We start from the raw sequence: 18,061 nt of genomic DNA, 5'->3' as shown, positions 1-18,061 counted from the left end.
GTGGATATAATAAAGGCTAGTATGGGTTCTTCCTTCCTTTCTTGCATAGTCTTTCCTGGAATGAAACAATGCATCAAATAACAAGAAGATTGGAGTGTGTGTGTGTGTGTTGTGTGTTAGTTAGAGGTGGCAGTTAGAAGATGAGTGACAAGCTTCTTTTCCTCCCCTCTCTTTGTTCCCCAACATTCAGAGAAAGAGTCCGACTTCACAAAGTTGCATCTAGGCAGCGTTTTTCCCTTCCACTCAAACTGTTTCCGTCCCCAGGGTGCTTTGAGGGCAAAAGGCAAGGCCAATGCAATGTCAAAGCATTGCATCTGAAATCATCGCCTCCAGCTCTTATGCACTCTGGGTGTTTTATGGTGCTTCTGGCATAAGGATATAGATTGGTACTGCAGGACTCTTTGTAAGATTCATATGTGATTTTATGCTGTACTGCTTTGTAGCCCAGTTCCCATTGAATTCCTAGCAATCATGGCAGATGGGCAGAGGGAATATTTTGCATTTCTCACAATGCAGCAGGGGAAATAAGTTTTAAAGGGGTGCTATGTTGCTCCGCATCTTTCCGTGATCATCTGCTTAATCGTCGGCCAGATCTCCAAGAGGGTGAAACCATCCCCATTATCTGCATGCATACAGAGATGTATTAGATTACTTGCCTGCATTTTCCTAAAAATATAGACCCAAGGCAGGGGACGTTTACTTATTATAGGGTGCAATCCTATGCAAATTTAGACTTGGGGGGGAATCCTATAACTCCCAACATGCCCCAGCTGGGATAGCTGGCTGGGGAATGCTGGGAGTTGTAGGACATTTTTTCTTCCTCAACCTGCGTAGGTATGCACCTTTATTTATGAACATTTCATATTGAGGTGGCACTGCAGTTTGTTTGTTTATTCTTTAATCGATGAAGCAGCAATGTTTGATCAAGAGGCCAACCATGGGACCCAGTAGAAGAGAAAAAGGCTATTCCAGAGACAGGCAACCTTTGGGGGCTTGTGAGCATATTTGGCAATTTGAGAAACTTTCATGGGCACCACCACAAAATGGGATGTAGGCCTAGGACAAGCAACCTGCCCAAACGATTGTGTACAAGGCCAAGGTCAAGACTGAGCCACAACAAACTAAACAATAACTGTGAGCCCAGATTTCAGCACCTTTCTTTTTGTCCTCTTTTTCATGATGTGTGGGTGCCCTGCAGAGGAGAGCATCTGTCTGCATCTTCCCCCATCTCCATTTGCTAAGAATGCCTCTGAACCCCATCGTGCAGCCCAGGGGCATTCATGGGAAATGAAGATGGAAGCAGCTGGAGGTCCTCATTTGGCTTAGAAGTGATCCCAAGTGCCAGTAGGAAAATGGGTTGATTTAAAAAGAGAAAAAGAAAAAGAAAAAAAAGGGAGGGGAGGGGGAAAGCCATGAAAGGTGCCTGGGAGTACATTAGTGCCCATGGCACCACGTTGTCTATGCCCTGCACTATTCTCCCATAGCAACAAATGGCCTTCTGGCGGTTAAAGCTTTGTCTGCTACAGCCTTTCCCAACCAGATGCCCTCCAAACGTGTGGGATTGCACATTGCCATGCTGGCTGGGCATGATAGGTGTTGTAGTCCAGCACATCTTAGAGGAGGGATAGGGCACCTGGTGGCTTCCAGAAGTTTAGGACTACAACTCCCACATTCTCTAGCTGGGTCTCATGTAAGCTGTAGTCAAAAACATCTGGCAGGCACCAGGTTGGAGAAGTCTGATATATAGAACGCCCCTGTGCAAATGTCAATCAGCCACATCAAATTCTCAAAAGACTTTTTTCAATCACTCCCCCCACCCTGCAAAAGACAAAATAAAAGACTGTTACAGTCATTAAGAAACTGAGTAAGCAGTCACTGAGAAAACATCATTATGAAAACAAGTACAACCCATGCATAAAATATTTCTATCACGTAAGACAAAAAAATTAAAGGAGAAAAAAAATAGGTCCAAAGGAATGTTTTAGTTCTGCAGCAGAGAGGACAAAATAAGTTAGAGGGACACTTGCCTTTGTTCTTGCCTTAGGGCTATAACTCGGGTATAAAACTGCTCAGTTAGTGTTTTGAAGATAAAGTCTTTGTGGCTAAAGAGCAAAGAGCAGAATGCCCGTAAGGCTGATATCCATTGCAAAAACTTTCCCCGAGTAGAAATAAGGAAATCGTTAATGTTTCCTTCCCCCGGTTAATGACACCAACTGTGAGATTAGCATGCCTTTCTGTACACTATTTTTAGATCAATAGTAGTTTAGAGTGCCAGTCAGTGTTCTAGCCTTATTAGTGTCTTTGTAGCATTCCTCGTCTTGAGCTTCATAAAAGCTTTGAGAAATTGACAGAATAAATCGGATCACTTGCTCTGATGGGATAGATACGTGGAGTGGCTGTGTTTAATGCAAAGGGAATCAAGAAGCTGTAAATTAGGAAAGCAATATGTGCAAACAACGTGCATCTGTAGCTGGAATATTTTGCCTGCCTGCTGCCCAAGCCTAACATTGAACGCACTTTGCACACCATCCAACATTTTAATGCTGTAAACAGGGACACGTTTGGAATATCCAGATTTTAATAACCAGGATCACTGTCAGAGGATTCCCCTCCCCATATCCCTAATTACAGGCTGATAAAGGCTCCGCTTTGCCTGATGTATGCTTTTTACAATAAACAGTCCTGGGCAGGATTTACACTACTACTTTATAAGAGTTTCTAATGGTACTGAGAACTGTTGGGGCCAGGACACATTGCACATGTTGTTTTCAAACTGTTCTCAAAGTGTTATATCCTGCTTGGTGTAGATCTGGCCCTGCGCTGATTTAAAAGCTGAGGTGGGGTGTGCATTCGAACTGTATCTCTCCAGTTGGTGAATCTCAGGGTCAAACTAAATGTTACGTTAATTGCATAGTGTGCAATTAATGGCCCTAATTAATTGCATGGCCCTAATTCAGATCAGGACCAGTTCACATCAGGAGAGGAGGATTATACCTCCCCCCTCTCTGTTCGCTTCCCAAAATGTAGGGAGAGGGGTGTTTTGCGTGAGGAATTAAAAGAAGAAGAAAAAAGCCCCCTCCATTTATTCCAATGGAATAATAATAATAATCCCCGTGCCATGAGAGGGGGTAGAATTTTGGGAAGCAAGCAGGCGAGGGAGTTTTAATTCTCCACGCACACCCAGTGCACACTTGCCCTAATCTGAATTAGAGCGGTGCTCAGTTAACACTAAAGTAAAGGAAAATATTAGACTCAATTGCATGCTATGCAATTAATGTAACATGTAGTTTGACCCTTAGAGTTCCAATAATAATAATAATAATAATAATAATAATAATAAAAAAAAATAAATAAATAATAATATCTCCCAATCCTGAAGTATGCTCACCCCTGTGCAAGATTACTTTCTCCCATATGACGTTTCCCAGTTACTGAGGTCATTATGGGAGTGGGGGGAAGGGTACCGGTGGGGGGGGGGACCTTCAGACATTAGTTGGATGGGTACTAGGAATAGGAAAGGAAGATCTGTGCAGTGGCATTCCAAAAGATGCTTGTTTGTCCTTGTTGTTGTTAGTTTTGTTACTGGTGTGTGTGTGTGTGTGTGTGTGTGTGTGTGTGTGTGTGTGTGTGTTTGTAGATCGATTGTTTAATATATGTGGCTTTTATTTGGCATAGTTGTATTTTGGATTGAAAGCCATTTTAATGAGGTAACTTTTTTTAAAAAAGTAAATAAAACCATGGTCTGACAGCTTACCTCAAACCTTCTGCTGGCTTGGGAAATGACATTGCAAAGTGTGTGTTGTGTTCATGATGAAGGATTCAGACAATCACTAAGACACATTAATGGCACAATCTGGAGTGGAAAAACAAATCAGATGGGCTTTTTCACAGTGGTTTTTGTAAAACGGCCTTCACAAGCCTTGGCTCAGGGGAAATTCTCATGTTGATCTGTTTGGGTTCAGATGAACCACTGAATTCCGGAAACAGAAAGGATTTGGGCTGGCTGCAAAGAAAACTCTACCTTGCAAATCTCCAGCGTTTGATGGTTTGTTTTTGTCACAAAAGGGGGGACAGGTTGCCCATATGTGATTTAAATACTGTGTGAACCAGCCCAGCCCATTTGTAACTACTTTGATTGGCAGCAACATGTCAGCGTTTCACCCACACCTCTTCTTTCCACTGGAGATAACTGGGACCAAGCTTTGGAATGTAATGTGCAAAGCATGCCCTCTACCACCTTGCCACCAGCCCTCCTTGAAATGCTCTGCTTCTTGGGCAGACGCGAGTGTTTTGTTGACCTGCTCAGTGGACCTGCCTCAGGGTAGTGACTTCAGAATTGGATCCATTGAAACACCTGGGTCGGATCTGGAGTACCTAATTGTAGGCTTCCAGTGCAGATCTCCTAAAGTTTGCGCACGGAGGTCATAAACACTCTCTCTCCCTCTCTCTTTTTCTGTCTAGAGCGCCATGCTACAGTGAATCGGATAGTGTTAGGCTTCATCTGCTGCCTAATTCAATGTAACACAGCAGATGAGATAAATCAAGTGAGTGATGCTGCATTGGACTTGAAAGATGATGGCTCTTCTAAAGCAATCTCTGTGAAAATATTTCAGAGTTGTAGTCATCGTGCAGTCATTGAGGTTTGAAAAAACACACCCGTAAACAAAACTTCAAGAAGCTCTAAAAGAAATAAGGAAAGCTGTATTGATTCAAGTGTATGCCGTCAAAGCAAATAATAATAATAATGATGATGATGATGATGATGATGATGATGATGTGAATTCCTCTTCTATATTTTCATATTTTATTTCATGCAGCACTTGACACACATTTTTTGTTTGGTTTTCATTTCTGCTTAGCGGGTGACCCATAGAGCAGAGCAGAATTCATACGTCAGTTATCCTCATGGCAGTGAAAGGCATACAACTTGGCAAGGGTAGACCATTCAGTGCTTCCTAGCATAACACACAGTAACACTTTCCAAGTGGCCAAAAACTAGAGAGTGAGAAGGATATTTGTGCTCTGCCTTTATTTTTGCAAAGGGAAGAATCCAGTAGGCCTAAAGAGGCAGGCATTCATGACAGTTCAAGACAGGCGCACAGAATGCAACCTGTCTGAAAACATTGTCAGAGATAGTGTGAAGTTGATCGTTTTCCCATGTGCTTCTATGGGGAAAAATATTGGGGCGGGGGTGGGATCAGTCCTTCTGCTTAGGGAAAGCCTTTGCAAAGGTGATAGGGTGGAGAATGTCTTCTGACCTTGACAGTGAGAAGGTAATCAGAGTGGTTCTGTCGGACGTGTGTATGTACAGTGTTCACACTGTACATACACACATCCAACAGAACCGCTCTGATTCTATATTGAATCAGCTATATTGGCTCTGGATTTTGTAAGAGGGGAGATCAAAGCATTGTGCCATGTTTAGAATTGTGCCCTATTTGGAATGGGTTTGCTGAGTCAGCACCAGCTGTCCCTTCTGATGCCGCCCCATGCTCGTTCTCATGCCAACACACTTGATGGTGGTAGCAGCAACAGCAGACAATGCCGGAGAGGCATTCTCCCTTTCTTCCCAGTCCACACTGCTGCAGTAGCATCCCGGCAGTGATGGCTAGTGACTCCGATTTTAGTGGGGCTGTAATTCCATTCTCTGTTTCAATCAGAACCAGCCACAACTCCCAAGCAGCTATCCAAGGTACTGAGCCTATTTAGAGCATAGCATGCAGCATCTTGGACAGCTCTTTTAAAGTTCTGGCTGCTTCTGACTAAAGCCCACGATGGAATCACAGCCCCAATAAATCAAAGTCACCAGCCCCCACTGCTTCCTGGGTTCTACAATCTCTGGAAAATCTAGCTCCCAGAGCGCCTAAGTTTCTTACTATGGTCATTAGGAGCCCTGTCTGGGACCTACCTTTCCCAAGTTGCCTTGTGCCTGGAGCACTGCTGAAGCAGCATTTGATGAGGCCACTTTCTCCATGACCCCCCCTTCCCCCGCCCACTGCCAAGTAGGAGAAGTGCTTGGTCCCAGTTTTGCTCCCAGTGATATCTTTGGACTGCAGTGGGGCTGAACTTCACTGTGAGCTTGGAAACAAAAGAAGTTGGGAGACAATAAATCAGTTTATCCAAGCTCATTTTGAACTGAACTGGAGAGTGGGGAAGAGAAGGGTCCATCACTATGCTTTGTTCAGGGAGTAGAGAAACTCTGTTCTGCGTTCAGTTGCTCGTACATTGAGGGAAACAATGGGACTGTTCATTGATTTTTTGTTCTTGGTAATCTCTGTTTTTTTGGACTTTTATTGAATATGTTCTGATTGATTCTTATTGTTTCCCATTGGCATGGTTTATCTTGTACACTCCTTTGAGAGAGTTGCACCCTTAAAAGCAGCCTGAAAATCATATGTATGTTTTTAAAATGTTATTTTATTTTGAAATAAAGTTAACAAAATAAGGGCAACAAAAAGAAGAAGAAATAGAACATACATAATAATAAATCAAATTCACTAAAGAAACAAAGGAATTCACTAATCTTAGTCTATAATTGATATTCTTATGGGACATCTACAGTAAAATGGACTAAGTAGGAGCTCAATACCTGATGAAAGTAAGAATACAAGTTCTACAATTTATAAAAGGAGTGAGTGCGATTGTATGTCATTTTGTGTATATGTATTAATCAGAAAAAATACAGTAAACTGTAGGTGGTTGGAATTTATCAAAAGTATGAAGAGCGTCAACATAGGAAATAAATGGAAACAATAGTGTTATAATATTATTCTTCAAGTTAAGATTCCTTGCTCACTGCACTTGCTGAATAAATTGATACATACTCATAGTCTCCCAAATTTTATCAGTCCACTGCTCTTTAGTTGGTTGCTTTGGAGACTTCCAGTTACATGCTACACACGACTTCGCAGGTCTTTACGCAGGAACCCCGGATCATTAGGTTCAAAACGATGAAGCAGCATTGCTTTAGGAATTACCAGTAGTCTAACATGAAGAAATTCCTGACAGGAATCAGCAACCATTTCCCAAAACTCCCAGACTGCAGAACCTTCCCAGCAAAGATGACAGTATGAACTAATGTGACCACACTGCTCCCATCAATTTGTTGTTTATTCGTTCAGTCGTTTCTGACTCTTCGTGACTTCATGGACCAGCCCACGCCAGAGCTTTCTGTCGGCCGTTGCCACCCCTAGCTCCCACAAGGTCAAGTCTGTCACCTCCAGAATATCATCCATCCATCTTGCCCTTGGTCGGCCCCTCTTCCTTTTGCCTTCCACTTTCCCTAGCATCAGCCTCTTCTCCAGGGTATCCTGTCTTCTCATTATGTGGCCAAAGTACTTCAGTTTTGCCTTTAATACCATTCCCTCAAGTGAGCAGTCTGGCTTTATTTCCTGGAGTATGGACTGGTTTGATCTTCTTGCAGTCCAAGGCACTCTCAGAATTTTCCGCCAACACCACAGTTCAAAAGCGTCTATCTTCCTTTGCTCAGCTTTCCTTATGGTCCAGCTCTCGCAGCCATAGGTTACTACGGGGAATACCATTGCTTTAACTATGCGGACCTTTGTTGTCAGTGTGGTGTCTGTGCTCTTAACTATTTTATCAAGATTTGTCATTGCTATGTGTTAGGTGACGCTTTGAAGGAGTGAGGTGCCACCTACTGAGAACTTTGTATTGAGTTTCCTTTATATTAGTGTGGATTGATAAAGATGCAAAAGAAGTCCAAACACATCTTTTCCCAAAGGCTCACCAAAGCCCATTGATACATTGTTAATTAAATAATTTGTGTTTGCTGCCCCTGCCACCTCTGTGGGGTCCTGACCACTTGGCTCTGCTATGCTCCATGAGCAGAGGATCTGAAGTGCTGAATCTGGCTCTGTCATTTTAGGCTCTCTGCACTGTTTAGAAACCTTTGCAAATCAGGGCCATGCACACTTACACAGAAGTAAATAAGAATGTGTAATTTGGCCCTTTGAGCAGGCATCTCTCTTCATTTCTTCTCTTTCCAATGTGTGGGAAGTAGTGATGTGGACGCAATAAGGGGCAGCAAGCACCAACCCTTTCTCCTCCCTCACTGCACATATGTGCACACTCACAGATGGATCCTTGCCGTATATGAGCATTTAGGCATGTCTATACCTAGGGATTAGAGGGGGAGGATCTTGCGATATGGTGATCGCAAGATCCTCCCCCTCAGTCCACATGCGGCATGCGACATCCCGGGAGGAAGAGGAAGTCATGCCCGCCATTTTGCTTTTTGGTTTTTTTTATCAAAAATGAGCACATGAGCGCTCCATCACTACTGTGTGTTTTTTTTATTTTAAAAATCCCATCGACCCCCACCCCAAATGGGCACAGAGCTCCTGAAGAGCTCCGTGGCCCATGCCTGGTTCCTGACTCCTCGTGTTTACTCACAAGGAGCCGGGAAGAAACTGGGACAGCTGCCCACACATCCTGCGGTCTCGGGACGATCCCGAGGCCCCAGGAAAAGTTGGGATTAAAGCCATCCCGGGGAAAGGGAAGGATCGTTTGGACGCATAGGGATGATCCCCGGGTGATCCCCGGGATATCGCCTGGTCTAGACATGCTCTTCGTATCACAACAATGGGCATTTTCCTAGTAGAACAGAAGTGTCATGAATGTAAATTACACACATTTTCTTTTTTTCTCTCCCCCCACCCCTTGTTTTAGCCTACTGTGTGTGAACGGGAGCTGTGTGTCTTTGCTTTCCAAACTCTAGGAGTGATGAATGAAGCTGCTGATGAAATTGCAACAGGGGCTCAGGTAAAGTGAAATCAAGACATGAGCATGAATGTTTTTTGTGTATTTTTGCACAGGCAAATCAATTATAATTAATCATCTTCCCACTCATCTTATTTTGCCCTGGTTAGTCCCCAGCACACAAGGCTAATGATATTATGATCCTACTGGGTGGTTTGTGTTTTACAAAGCACTCAAATTTCACCCTGCAGTGAATGAAAAGTTGAGTAAATGTTCAAGATTTCATTTTTTTTCCCTTTGGGGAAGCTACTCTGTAAGTATAAGAAGGCCCAGATTAATCAATGCTGTTCTTATGAATTGCATCAAGTTTGCCTTATCTTAATTAATTTCAACTTTGATCCACCAGATCTTGTTGGATTGCTTCTCCCATCATCTGACTATTGGTTATGGCTGATAGGAGTTGGAATTCAGCAACATCTGGAAGGGCACAGATTCCCCATCCCTAGCCTATGAGCTACCCAGTGATTTCTTGGCTAAGCTGCTATTGGAATCCATGTTTCTTGTTGATACATTTAATACTCTTTCTACTGGACAGCAGTGGCTCACCAGCAACTAGATTACCCATTCATGCCAAGTGAACAGAAGAAGAAACGGAAAACAGCCTAGATCTGCCTTCTCTTCCTGATGTTTCTGTTTCATTTCAGTTTCTGAAAGGACCATCTTTTTTTTAAGTTCCCCCCAGAGATCTGAACATAAAGGTTTTAGAACTTTTCTTGGTGTGAGTCAGAGTCCATCTAGGATTGTGGGTGGAACTGGTGGAAAGAGTTAATAAAAATTCCCCACCCACCTACCCACCCACCCACCTACCTTTTTTTTCAAAATGTCCTGGCTGAGTAAAACATTTTAAATCAAAGATCTGTTATCAGAAAGATGGAAGGACTATGAACAAAATAGTTCATTTTATCCCAAGTCATTAAATAAAGCTAGGTTTGCAACTTAGAATTTCAGAATATTTGACAGCTCATCTCTCTCTGGTCTTTCTATGCTACAGTTGGGTTAAGCCCCATTTTAACATCTTGTGGTCAAACAAATGTAACAGTTTTCCCCTTTGTTTCTTTCCTCTTCTTACAGAGACATTAATTTTGCCAATTAATTTCTTAAAATTACATCTACACTTTGATGAATCATTCTTCCAGTGTACAATGAAAGAAAATAGTCAGTTTAGGATTTTATCAGAAGCCTAGAAATCCAATAGAAAGATGAATGTTAAAAGATATGCTGTTTTGTCGGTATTTTGAAGCAGTTAAATACATGGCTTTGGTGGAGGGGAATGTTGGGAAAGTGACTGTACTCTGTGCCTCCTGCCTGGATTATTGCAATACATTATACATGGGGCTACCCCTGAAGATGGTCCAGAAATTAGAGCTGAGCAAGCTTCAGATTCAGAATTGTGAGGCATGGAGTCCATTTTGTGTAGAATCTGCCATTTTGTGCACAGCCCTAGTGCGAAGAGAGAAAAAGGTCCTCCAACTCCTAGCTGGCATTGTAGCTAATGATAGACGGACTTACCAGGGTCCAGGAGCAGCGGGTGCTTCTAATCTTGCTGAGATGGCTATTTACAGCAGCCATTGTGTGCAAGATCAGATCTGCACACTTTTGGGAACCCAGCATTTATGGACAGTGGGGAGAAACAGGTGGCTTGCAGGGGAAGCAGGTGGCCACGGTTTGCTTGCGGACCGTGTTATGAGCCGTCCAGGGGATCACATGGCTCGGCTTGTACAGGCAAGGAGCAACAGTGAGGCCACAAGCACCCACTGCTCCCGGACCCCAGTAAGTCTGTTCATCATTATCTGCAATACATGCTGGGAGTTGGAGGACCTTTTTCTCTCTTCTCACTAGGGATGCGCACAAAATGGTAAATTCCACACAAAATGGCCACCATGCTTTGGAATTCTGAATCTGAAGCTTGTACAGCCCAACTAGAAACTCCAGTTAGTGCAGAATAGAACAATGAGGCTACTTACTGGGACTGGCCATTCCGAACATAATACTCCGGAGCTGCATCAACTGTACTGATTGCCAATGAGTTTCCATGCCTGATTCAAGGTGTTGGTACTAACCTTTAAAGCCCTAAGTGGCTTGGGACCAGTCTAAATTGCCCTAAGACCATTTGCCAGCTGGACAGTATACAATTCTAACAAAGAACTGCATATTGATGGCTGCAGTACCAGCAACTAACCACAGGCAATGGGGGCACTGTAGCACAGCAGAGTTCAAGCCAGGAGTTCCTTCCCTACAGAAACAGAAACTGCCATAGAGAGTAAGGTGCCTGGGTCCTGCTGCTGCTAGATTTCTGTATGACCCCCCTGGTGGATTAAAATTGACCTTCCACAGTGTTAAAGAATCAGCTATGGAAAATACCAATGAAATTCCTTCCTGCAAAGTCATATTTTTTTTTATGCATGGATATATTTTCTTCTTCTCTAGGTGGTAGACTTGTTGGTATCCATGTGTCGCTCTGCATTAGAATCACCCAGGAAAGTTGTTATTTTTGAGCCATATCCTTCTGTAGTAGATCCTAATGACTCTCAGATGCTGGCCTTTAATCCCAGGGTATGTATGGTCCACATTTTGTGTTGCTTTCTGTGTGTAAAGTGTAGTGAAAGAAAAGCGGATGCCCCCAGGCACACAGAAGTATGTTCCTTGAACCCAGCGCATTTCGAATGCAATTTCTTTTTCTAAAAGGCCAACAAACAATATATATATATATATATATATATATATATATTGCAAAACTATACTCTAAATCACTTATAAGAAATATAATGAAAGCCAAACTTTAGCATATCAGTTTAATGAAAAGACAATAAAAATAAACTATAAGTAAGAATAACTAAATTATATTTAGCATTTTGACATCTTAAAAACGAATACTGCATTATATTATTTTTTGTGAGCTGCCCAGAGAGCTTTACCTACTGGTCAGTATAGAAATGAAATTAATAATTAATTAATTGATACAGCATGTTTAAAAGCAAACAAACCTCGGGCAGAGCAATCCTATAGTCCGTCAAACTGCATCCTATAGACCATAGAATATTTCAGACTCCCCTTCCCAGGGCTGTAGTCATTGCTATGACCTTGGGATGGGGAATCCTTGGGATGGGGAATCCAACGTAAGTTCCTTACCTCTCCACCCCACCCCTTCCCTTTTGTGGCAGCCATTGAAAGCACCATTCTTTATGAAGTTAGAAAAGTAGCCTCGGATGACCTCATAAAGGTCAAAAAGGGGAAATGGCAGTGGGAGGACAGCGTAGGGAGGAGGCGAGGATCCACAGGTGAGAATCCCAAAGCCTCTCAAAGCTCAGAGGGCCATCGAGTGGAAAATGCTGCAAAGGAGGATGGAGAGGTGGCAATTTGGAGGCTTCTGTCTAGAACCACCTTCATGGATATCAATGAAATTAATATTTAAATACAGAACATTCAAATTTAATTATATGTCAAATAACAAATGTATTAAATCTTGCTTGTTCTGTAATCCTATAGAAAAATACAAACTTTTCTCAACTTAACCTCTTAGTCACAACCAATTTGGCTGTAATACAAATTTTCTTTAAGGTCATCAGTATCAATTATGCAGGTAGTTTTAAGTTATGCAATGAATAATAAACTTTGTAACTTGGGTCTGTGGAAATATCGAAATGCTAAGTATAATTTGCTCGTCCCTTTTTATAGTGTGTTTTTATTGCCTTTTATGAAAGTGTTATTCTTGCATTTTGTTTTCATCGTATTTCAATTAAACGTTTCAGAATATAGTTTTATATTTTTTTATATTGTAGAGTGCCCCTGGAGTAGTGTTCTCAAGATGTTTTGGCCCATTACCCATCAGCCCCAGCCAGAGTTGATGGGAGTTGTAGTCCAAACCCACTGCAGGGCACTGGGTTTGGGAAGGCTGGTGTAAAGTATCTCAGTAGGTAGGCATACAAATAGGGATGTCCGTTGCTGGGAAATAGGGGTGTGCACGGGCCCCCCAATCTGCTTCATGGCCCAATCCGGAAAATCCGGATCAGCCTGATCCTCTTCGCGCCGCTCCGCCCGTCTCCCGCTCCGCTCCGCGGAGCGAGATCCAGCTTCGCCGCCGTCACTATATGGACGGCGGAGGTGGTGGCAGTGCAAGATAAGCCACCCACCCACCCTACCTCCTTACCTTCCTCCGTCGCGGGCTTCAATTGAGGCCCCGGTTGAAGCCGGAAGGGGCCTCGGCCTTCACTTCCGGCTTCAACCAGGGCCTCAATTGAAGCCCGTGACGGAGGAAGGTAAGTGTCCCTCCTCCCTGCTCCCTTACCTGGTGCTGCTGCCGCCGCATGGATAGTGGCGCCGGCAGCGCCAGATTAGTCCCCCTTCCCCCCCCCCACTTACCTGCAGGCGAAGCTCCAGATTGAGGCGATCCTCTTCGCCTCAATCCGCAGCCCCCCTGACTCTCTTCGCCTCCGCCTTCTTCGGAGGCGAATTAGGCAGCCTCGCTCCTGCTTCTCTGAACCGAAGAGAAGCGGAGCACATCCCTACTGGGAAATGCAGTTCTTTTTTAGCTCGACAGAGTTCCGTGGCATATATGACTCATTCCGCATCTGACAGTCAGACTGCGGCTGTTCCGTGAACTCTGGGACCATTTTTGTGATTATTGTTTATTTGGTTTTTCTTAGGGGGCAGGGAAAGTTCTACAATTTTTGCAAATTATGGCTGAATTTGTGCAAGTTATGCAAATTGAGGTCGGATTTGCATACGTTGCACAAAATCAGCCATAATTTGCAAACGTTGTTCAGATTTTTGCACAAATTGCAGAACCTTCCCCCGCCATGCACAAAATTCCCAGATAATTCTGCAGACCATCCTGTCTTGCTGCAGATCGGGTCAGGCACCATAATGGGAACCAAAATGAAGATTGGAGTCTTGAGTATAGGAACACTCGTCAAACTCCACCCCCACCCATGGTTTTCTCCAACATCCCTACATACAAATAGATTTGAAGTTAAGGTGTGATGTTGTCATGATTGCACTGCTGCTTCCCAAAAGCAGGGGAACAGAGCCACATTTCTGCATGTGGCTTCTAGAGAGAAGGGGCATTTGAGGGCCTTCTCCAAGGTTGAGGTTCTGCAAACATATATTTCTGTGCTCTCCATCCCAGCTCTCTGACTCTACCTACCCCATCTGTATGGGCAAAGTGGTTCAGGAAGAGAACGAGGATCACATGATTTGCAGATATGTAACATGCTTATTATCGGAGATTATTATGTATACTGCCTTGGGTTCCTTGGAGGAAAAAAGGTGGGCTATAAATGCAATAATAAATAAAATAATAAAATAAATAAATTATGAGGGCTATAATGGATAGTGTTACTATATTGTTGTACAAAGATGTTTGTACTTAGTTAGTAGACTGTAAAAATAACAATAATGAAATGCTTTGGGGGAGGAAAAGAAATCCTTTTTTTCTCCATAGAAGAAGAATTACGACCGAGTCATGAAAGCACTGGATAGTATTACTTCTATAAGAGAAATGACACAGGTAAGCATAAAATTCATTTAGATCCTTAACTGTTAGTAAGGTACATCTGCTTATGAGTTTGCGACTTTGTTTGTGTGAGAATCGTTTTACTAGACTCATGGAACACAATAAGACAATAATCTAAGAGAGTCCAGAAAGCTGCAACATAAAATCAATGAACCAGAACGCAGGCACACAAAGCTTGAATGGCCCCATTGGAGTGAGCAGAAATTACACAAAACCTCTTAAATTTCAATAGGGGCTGCCCAGGACCAGGTAGATTGACCAGGTAGATTAACAATGGAATGGAGTATTGATCAGCAGCTGATTGCTATATTTTTATTTATTTATTTATGTGTTGTTTATTTGGATGTACAGTTATGACTAAGCCAAGCCAAACCTTTTAAAGGAAGGAACATTGATTTTGTGACAATAGCTTTCCAACTAAAATCTTGCTCACTTCTGTGAAATGTGAGAAGGACTGGGAAAGGGGGTTATATAATTCATCTTCTGAATACTCAGATGGAGCTGAGTTTTCATAAGTGTTTTCAAGTTGTGTAGTCAACCTGATGTAGTGTAATGTCACTAACGCCCAGAGATGTATCAGTAGTTATACATGCGTAATAAAGTTGGCAGAAGTGGACTTCCCCATGCCTTCCTCCCCACAGCAGCTCCCCACTAACCCTAGGCTATAAATGGAGTGTGCTGTGGCATGGAGGCAAAGGGGGAGATCCCCCAAAATCAGGCAGAGGCACCTGCAGTGAACAGGATTTTCAAAGGATTTTTCTCCTACAGCCTCCATACACCACAGCCCACTCCTTTCAGCAGTATTCCCCAATGCTCTGTCTGTCATTGCGGGGTGGGATCTTTTGAGAAAATGAGGAGGAATATTTCATAGAATCATTGAATACTAGCGTTGGAAGGGGCCTGTCCAACCCCCTGCTCAATCCAGGAATCCACTTTAAGGCATACCTAACGGCTGTCCAGCTGCCTCTTGAATGCCTCTAGTGTGAGAAAACCCACTACCTCCTTAGGTTATTGGTTCCATTGTCATACTGCTCTAATAGTCAAGAGGTTTTTCCTGATGTCCAGCCATAATCTGGCTTCCTTTGAGTCCATTATTCCATGTCCTCCACTTTGGAATGATCAAGAAGAGATCCTTACCTCCTCTACATGTCAACCTTTCAAGTACTTGAAGAGTGCTATTATGTCTCCCCTCGGTCTTCTCTTCTCCAGGCTAAACATGCCCAGACAGTTCCTTCAGTCTCTCTTCATAGGGCTTTGTTTCCAGACCCCTGATCATCCTCGTTGCCCTCCTCTGAACCCCCTCCATCTTGTCTGCATCCTTCTTGAAGTGTGGTGCCCAGAACTAGATGCAGTATGCAAGAGGAGGCCTAACCAGGGCCGAATAGAAGGAAGCCAGTACCTTACACAATTTGAAAGCTATACTTCTATTACTGCAGCCCAAAATAGCATTTGCTTTTTTTTGCTTTTCTTTTCTCTCTTTTTTTTAGCCACATCACACTGTTGGCTCATTTGCTTCTGCCAGATCTGTTACACATGCTTAACTCTGAATACAAGCCATCATACACTTCATTAATCCATATGTTCTGGTGGCTGTCTATAAGAATTGTCTATTCGGTCTGGAAAGCAATATACATAAAATTACTCTGAAAAGGCCCAGTTCTCACATAATGCAAAACTATGGTTTAGTATTATAGGCATGAGTAGCAGTGAGCCACTGCTCTCTTCTGCCAGCATGGCTTTGAGGAGGAGATTAGACACATCCAGTTTGGGTTTGATACTAACCAAGATTTCTCATTACCTTGGGGAATTTCCATTACATCTCAATTGGGAGATGGGGTCAGGGGGACATAAGAACATAAGAAGACCCCTGCTGGATCAGACCAGTGGTCCGTCTAGTCCACCATTCGGTTTACCCAGTGGCCAACCAGCTGCCCGTGGGAAGCTCGTAAGTGGGATCCTCCTGCAGGTGTTTCCCAGCAACTGTTATATAGAGACATACTGCCTCTGGTGCTGCAGGTAACATATAGCAATCATGAGTAGTATTTATTTATTTATTTATTTATTTAAAACATTTCTATCCTGCCCTATATCATTAAGAACAGTATAAAACAATAAATATGCACAGTTAAAAACAAATTAAACCATGAACCAAGTTAAAACAATATAATAATTTAAAAGTAGTTATGACAGCATTATTAACAAGCCAGGATCATAACCCATGGTTTGCTCTTGATTTGTTTGACCAAATCATAGCTAACCCAAGTTCCCCACAGTTCAGACATAACAAGGAAGTCTGGTTAGCTTGAAAGAGGAAGCAAATGCTTCAGACCCCCTCCTCACAGCCATACCAAAGGAGAGTGCACAATACCAGGCCCATGGCTGCTAGTACTATTGTTTAACATTATGCCTGAAATGGGCCAAGGTAAACATCATTCAGTTGGATAGCCAGAATTCCAGTAAGAAAAATCCTCTTATAACAGAACCTGAATTTGGCCCTTTTTATTAAAACAAATGAACAATGATACCTATTTTGTGGTAATGATACCTTTACCCTTATTTTGAAAGGATTGCTCATGTATTTTTGTAAATGGTACAAATAAGGGTACAATCCTATGCTTATGTAGACCGGACAAAAGTTCTACAACTCCCACCATTCCCTACAAGAAAAAAGTCCTACAATTCCCAGCATTCACCAGCTGACCATACTGGCTGGGGAATGCTGGGAGTTGTAGAACAGTTCTCTGACTAAACATGCACAGAGTTGCACCTTAAAAGAGTGAAGTGAAAATAAGTGAGCTGTTTTTAAAGCAATAGTAACAATAGGTTATCAGATGAGGATCTCATTGTGAAAGGGTCACGCCTGAGTCTCACAAGCATTTTTAATACCATGGGGTGTAGCCACTATTAACTGACCCTTTTTTGTGGATTCTGGTGGGGTAACTGGTTTTGATGGGAAGGGTTGGTAAGCTGCACTCAGGACATCTTGGATTGCCTACAAGAATGTCTAAAAATCAAAAACCCACCCTCCAAAATAAGTGCTAAATCACTCCCTCTAATATTAGGGTGACCATATGGAAAGGAGGACAGAGCTCCTGTATCTTTAACAGTTCTGTAGAAAAGGAAATTTCAGCAGGTGTCGTTGGTATGCATGCAGCACCTGATGAAATTCCCTCTTCATCACAACAGTTAAAGCTGAAAGAGCCCTGCCTCCTTTTGTATCTGGTCACGCCCAGTCCTCCTTTTCATATTGTAACCCTATCTAATAGTGATCTCAAGTGTTGAATGCCAACAGAAATGGAGCCCAATTAGAGCCACTGAGAAATTAAAGGGGAGGTATCAGCATACACAGGGAAATCCCAAGACTTGCAGAAGAACAATTTTTTAAAAGAAAAATTAAAAAAAAACCTAATGGGATAAGAAGCTCTCCAAATAGCCCAATGAGATCATGCTCAGTAGCAACAGACTGTTGAGCGAGAGCTGGAAAACAAAAACAAAAATCCAAACTATCCTGGATGAGAACATGGATAGTTTGCTGGAACCCTGAACTGCTGCTGAATGATACACTGCAATGTTTTGTTGCAGATTTCACTTGTTGCACCTAAGGCAGGGGTGCGCAACTGTTTAGGGATCCCCCCACCAGGCCCACTATGGGCTGGATGACATCAGGGGGCCTGGCCCCACTTCTGATGTCACATTGGTGGTGTGGCCTGAACCCCTTTTCTTCTTCCTTTGACTGGAAGGAGGCATGGAACTGTGCATCCTCCCAGCACA

At 42.9% G+C, this 18,061-nt stretch overlaps 1 protein-coding gene across 2 annotated transcripts in view; it reads left to right on the top strand.

Moving 5' to 3' along the window:
- PARP8 (poly(ADP-ribose) polymerase family member 8) overlaps positions 1–18,061 on the top strand; it is a 192,734-nt gene that overhangs the window by 160,021 nt on the left and 14,652 nt on the right. For both annotated transcript variants that reach the window (XM_063128667.1, XM_063128668.1), the window contains 3 exons: positions 8,689–8,781; positions 11,206–11,331; positions 14,219–14,284. In XM_063128667.1, the coding sequence (XP_062984737.1) occupies positions 8,689–8,781; positions 11,206–11,331; positions 14,219–14,284 (285 nt within the window). The remainder of the gene's footprint in view (positions 1–8,688; positions 8,782–11,205; positions 11,332–14,218; positions 14,285–18,061) is intronic.

This window comes from Elgaria multicarinata, chromosome 6, assembly GCF_023053635.1.
Source record: "Elgaria multicarinata webbii isolate HBS135686 ecotype San Diego chromosome 6, rElgMul1.1.pri, whole genome shotgun sequence".
Taxonomy (NCBI): Eukaryota; Metazoa; Chordata; class Lepidosauria; order Squamata; family Anguidae; genus Elgaria; species Elgaria multicarinata.
The sequence above is the reverse complement of the archived record's forward strand: the minus strand, read 5'-3'. Positions and strand labels throughout refer to the sequence as shown.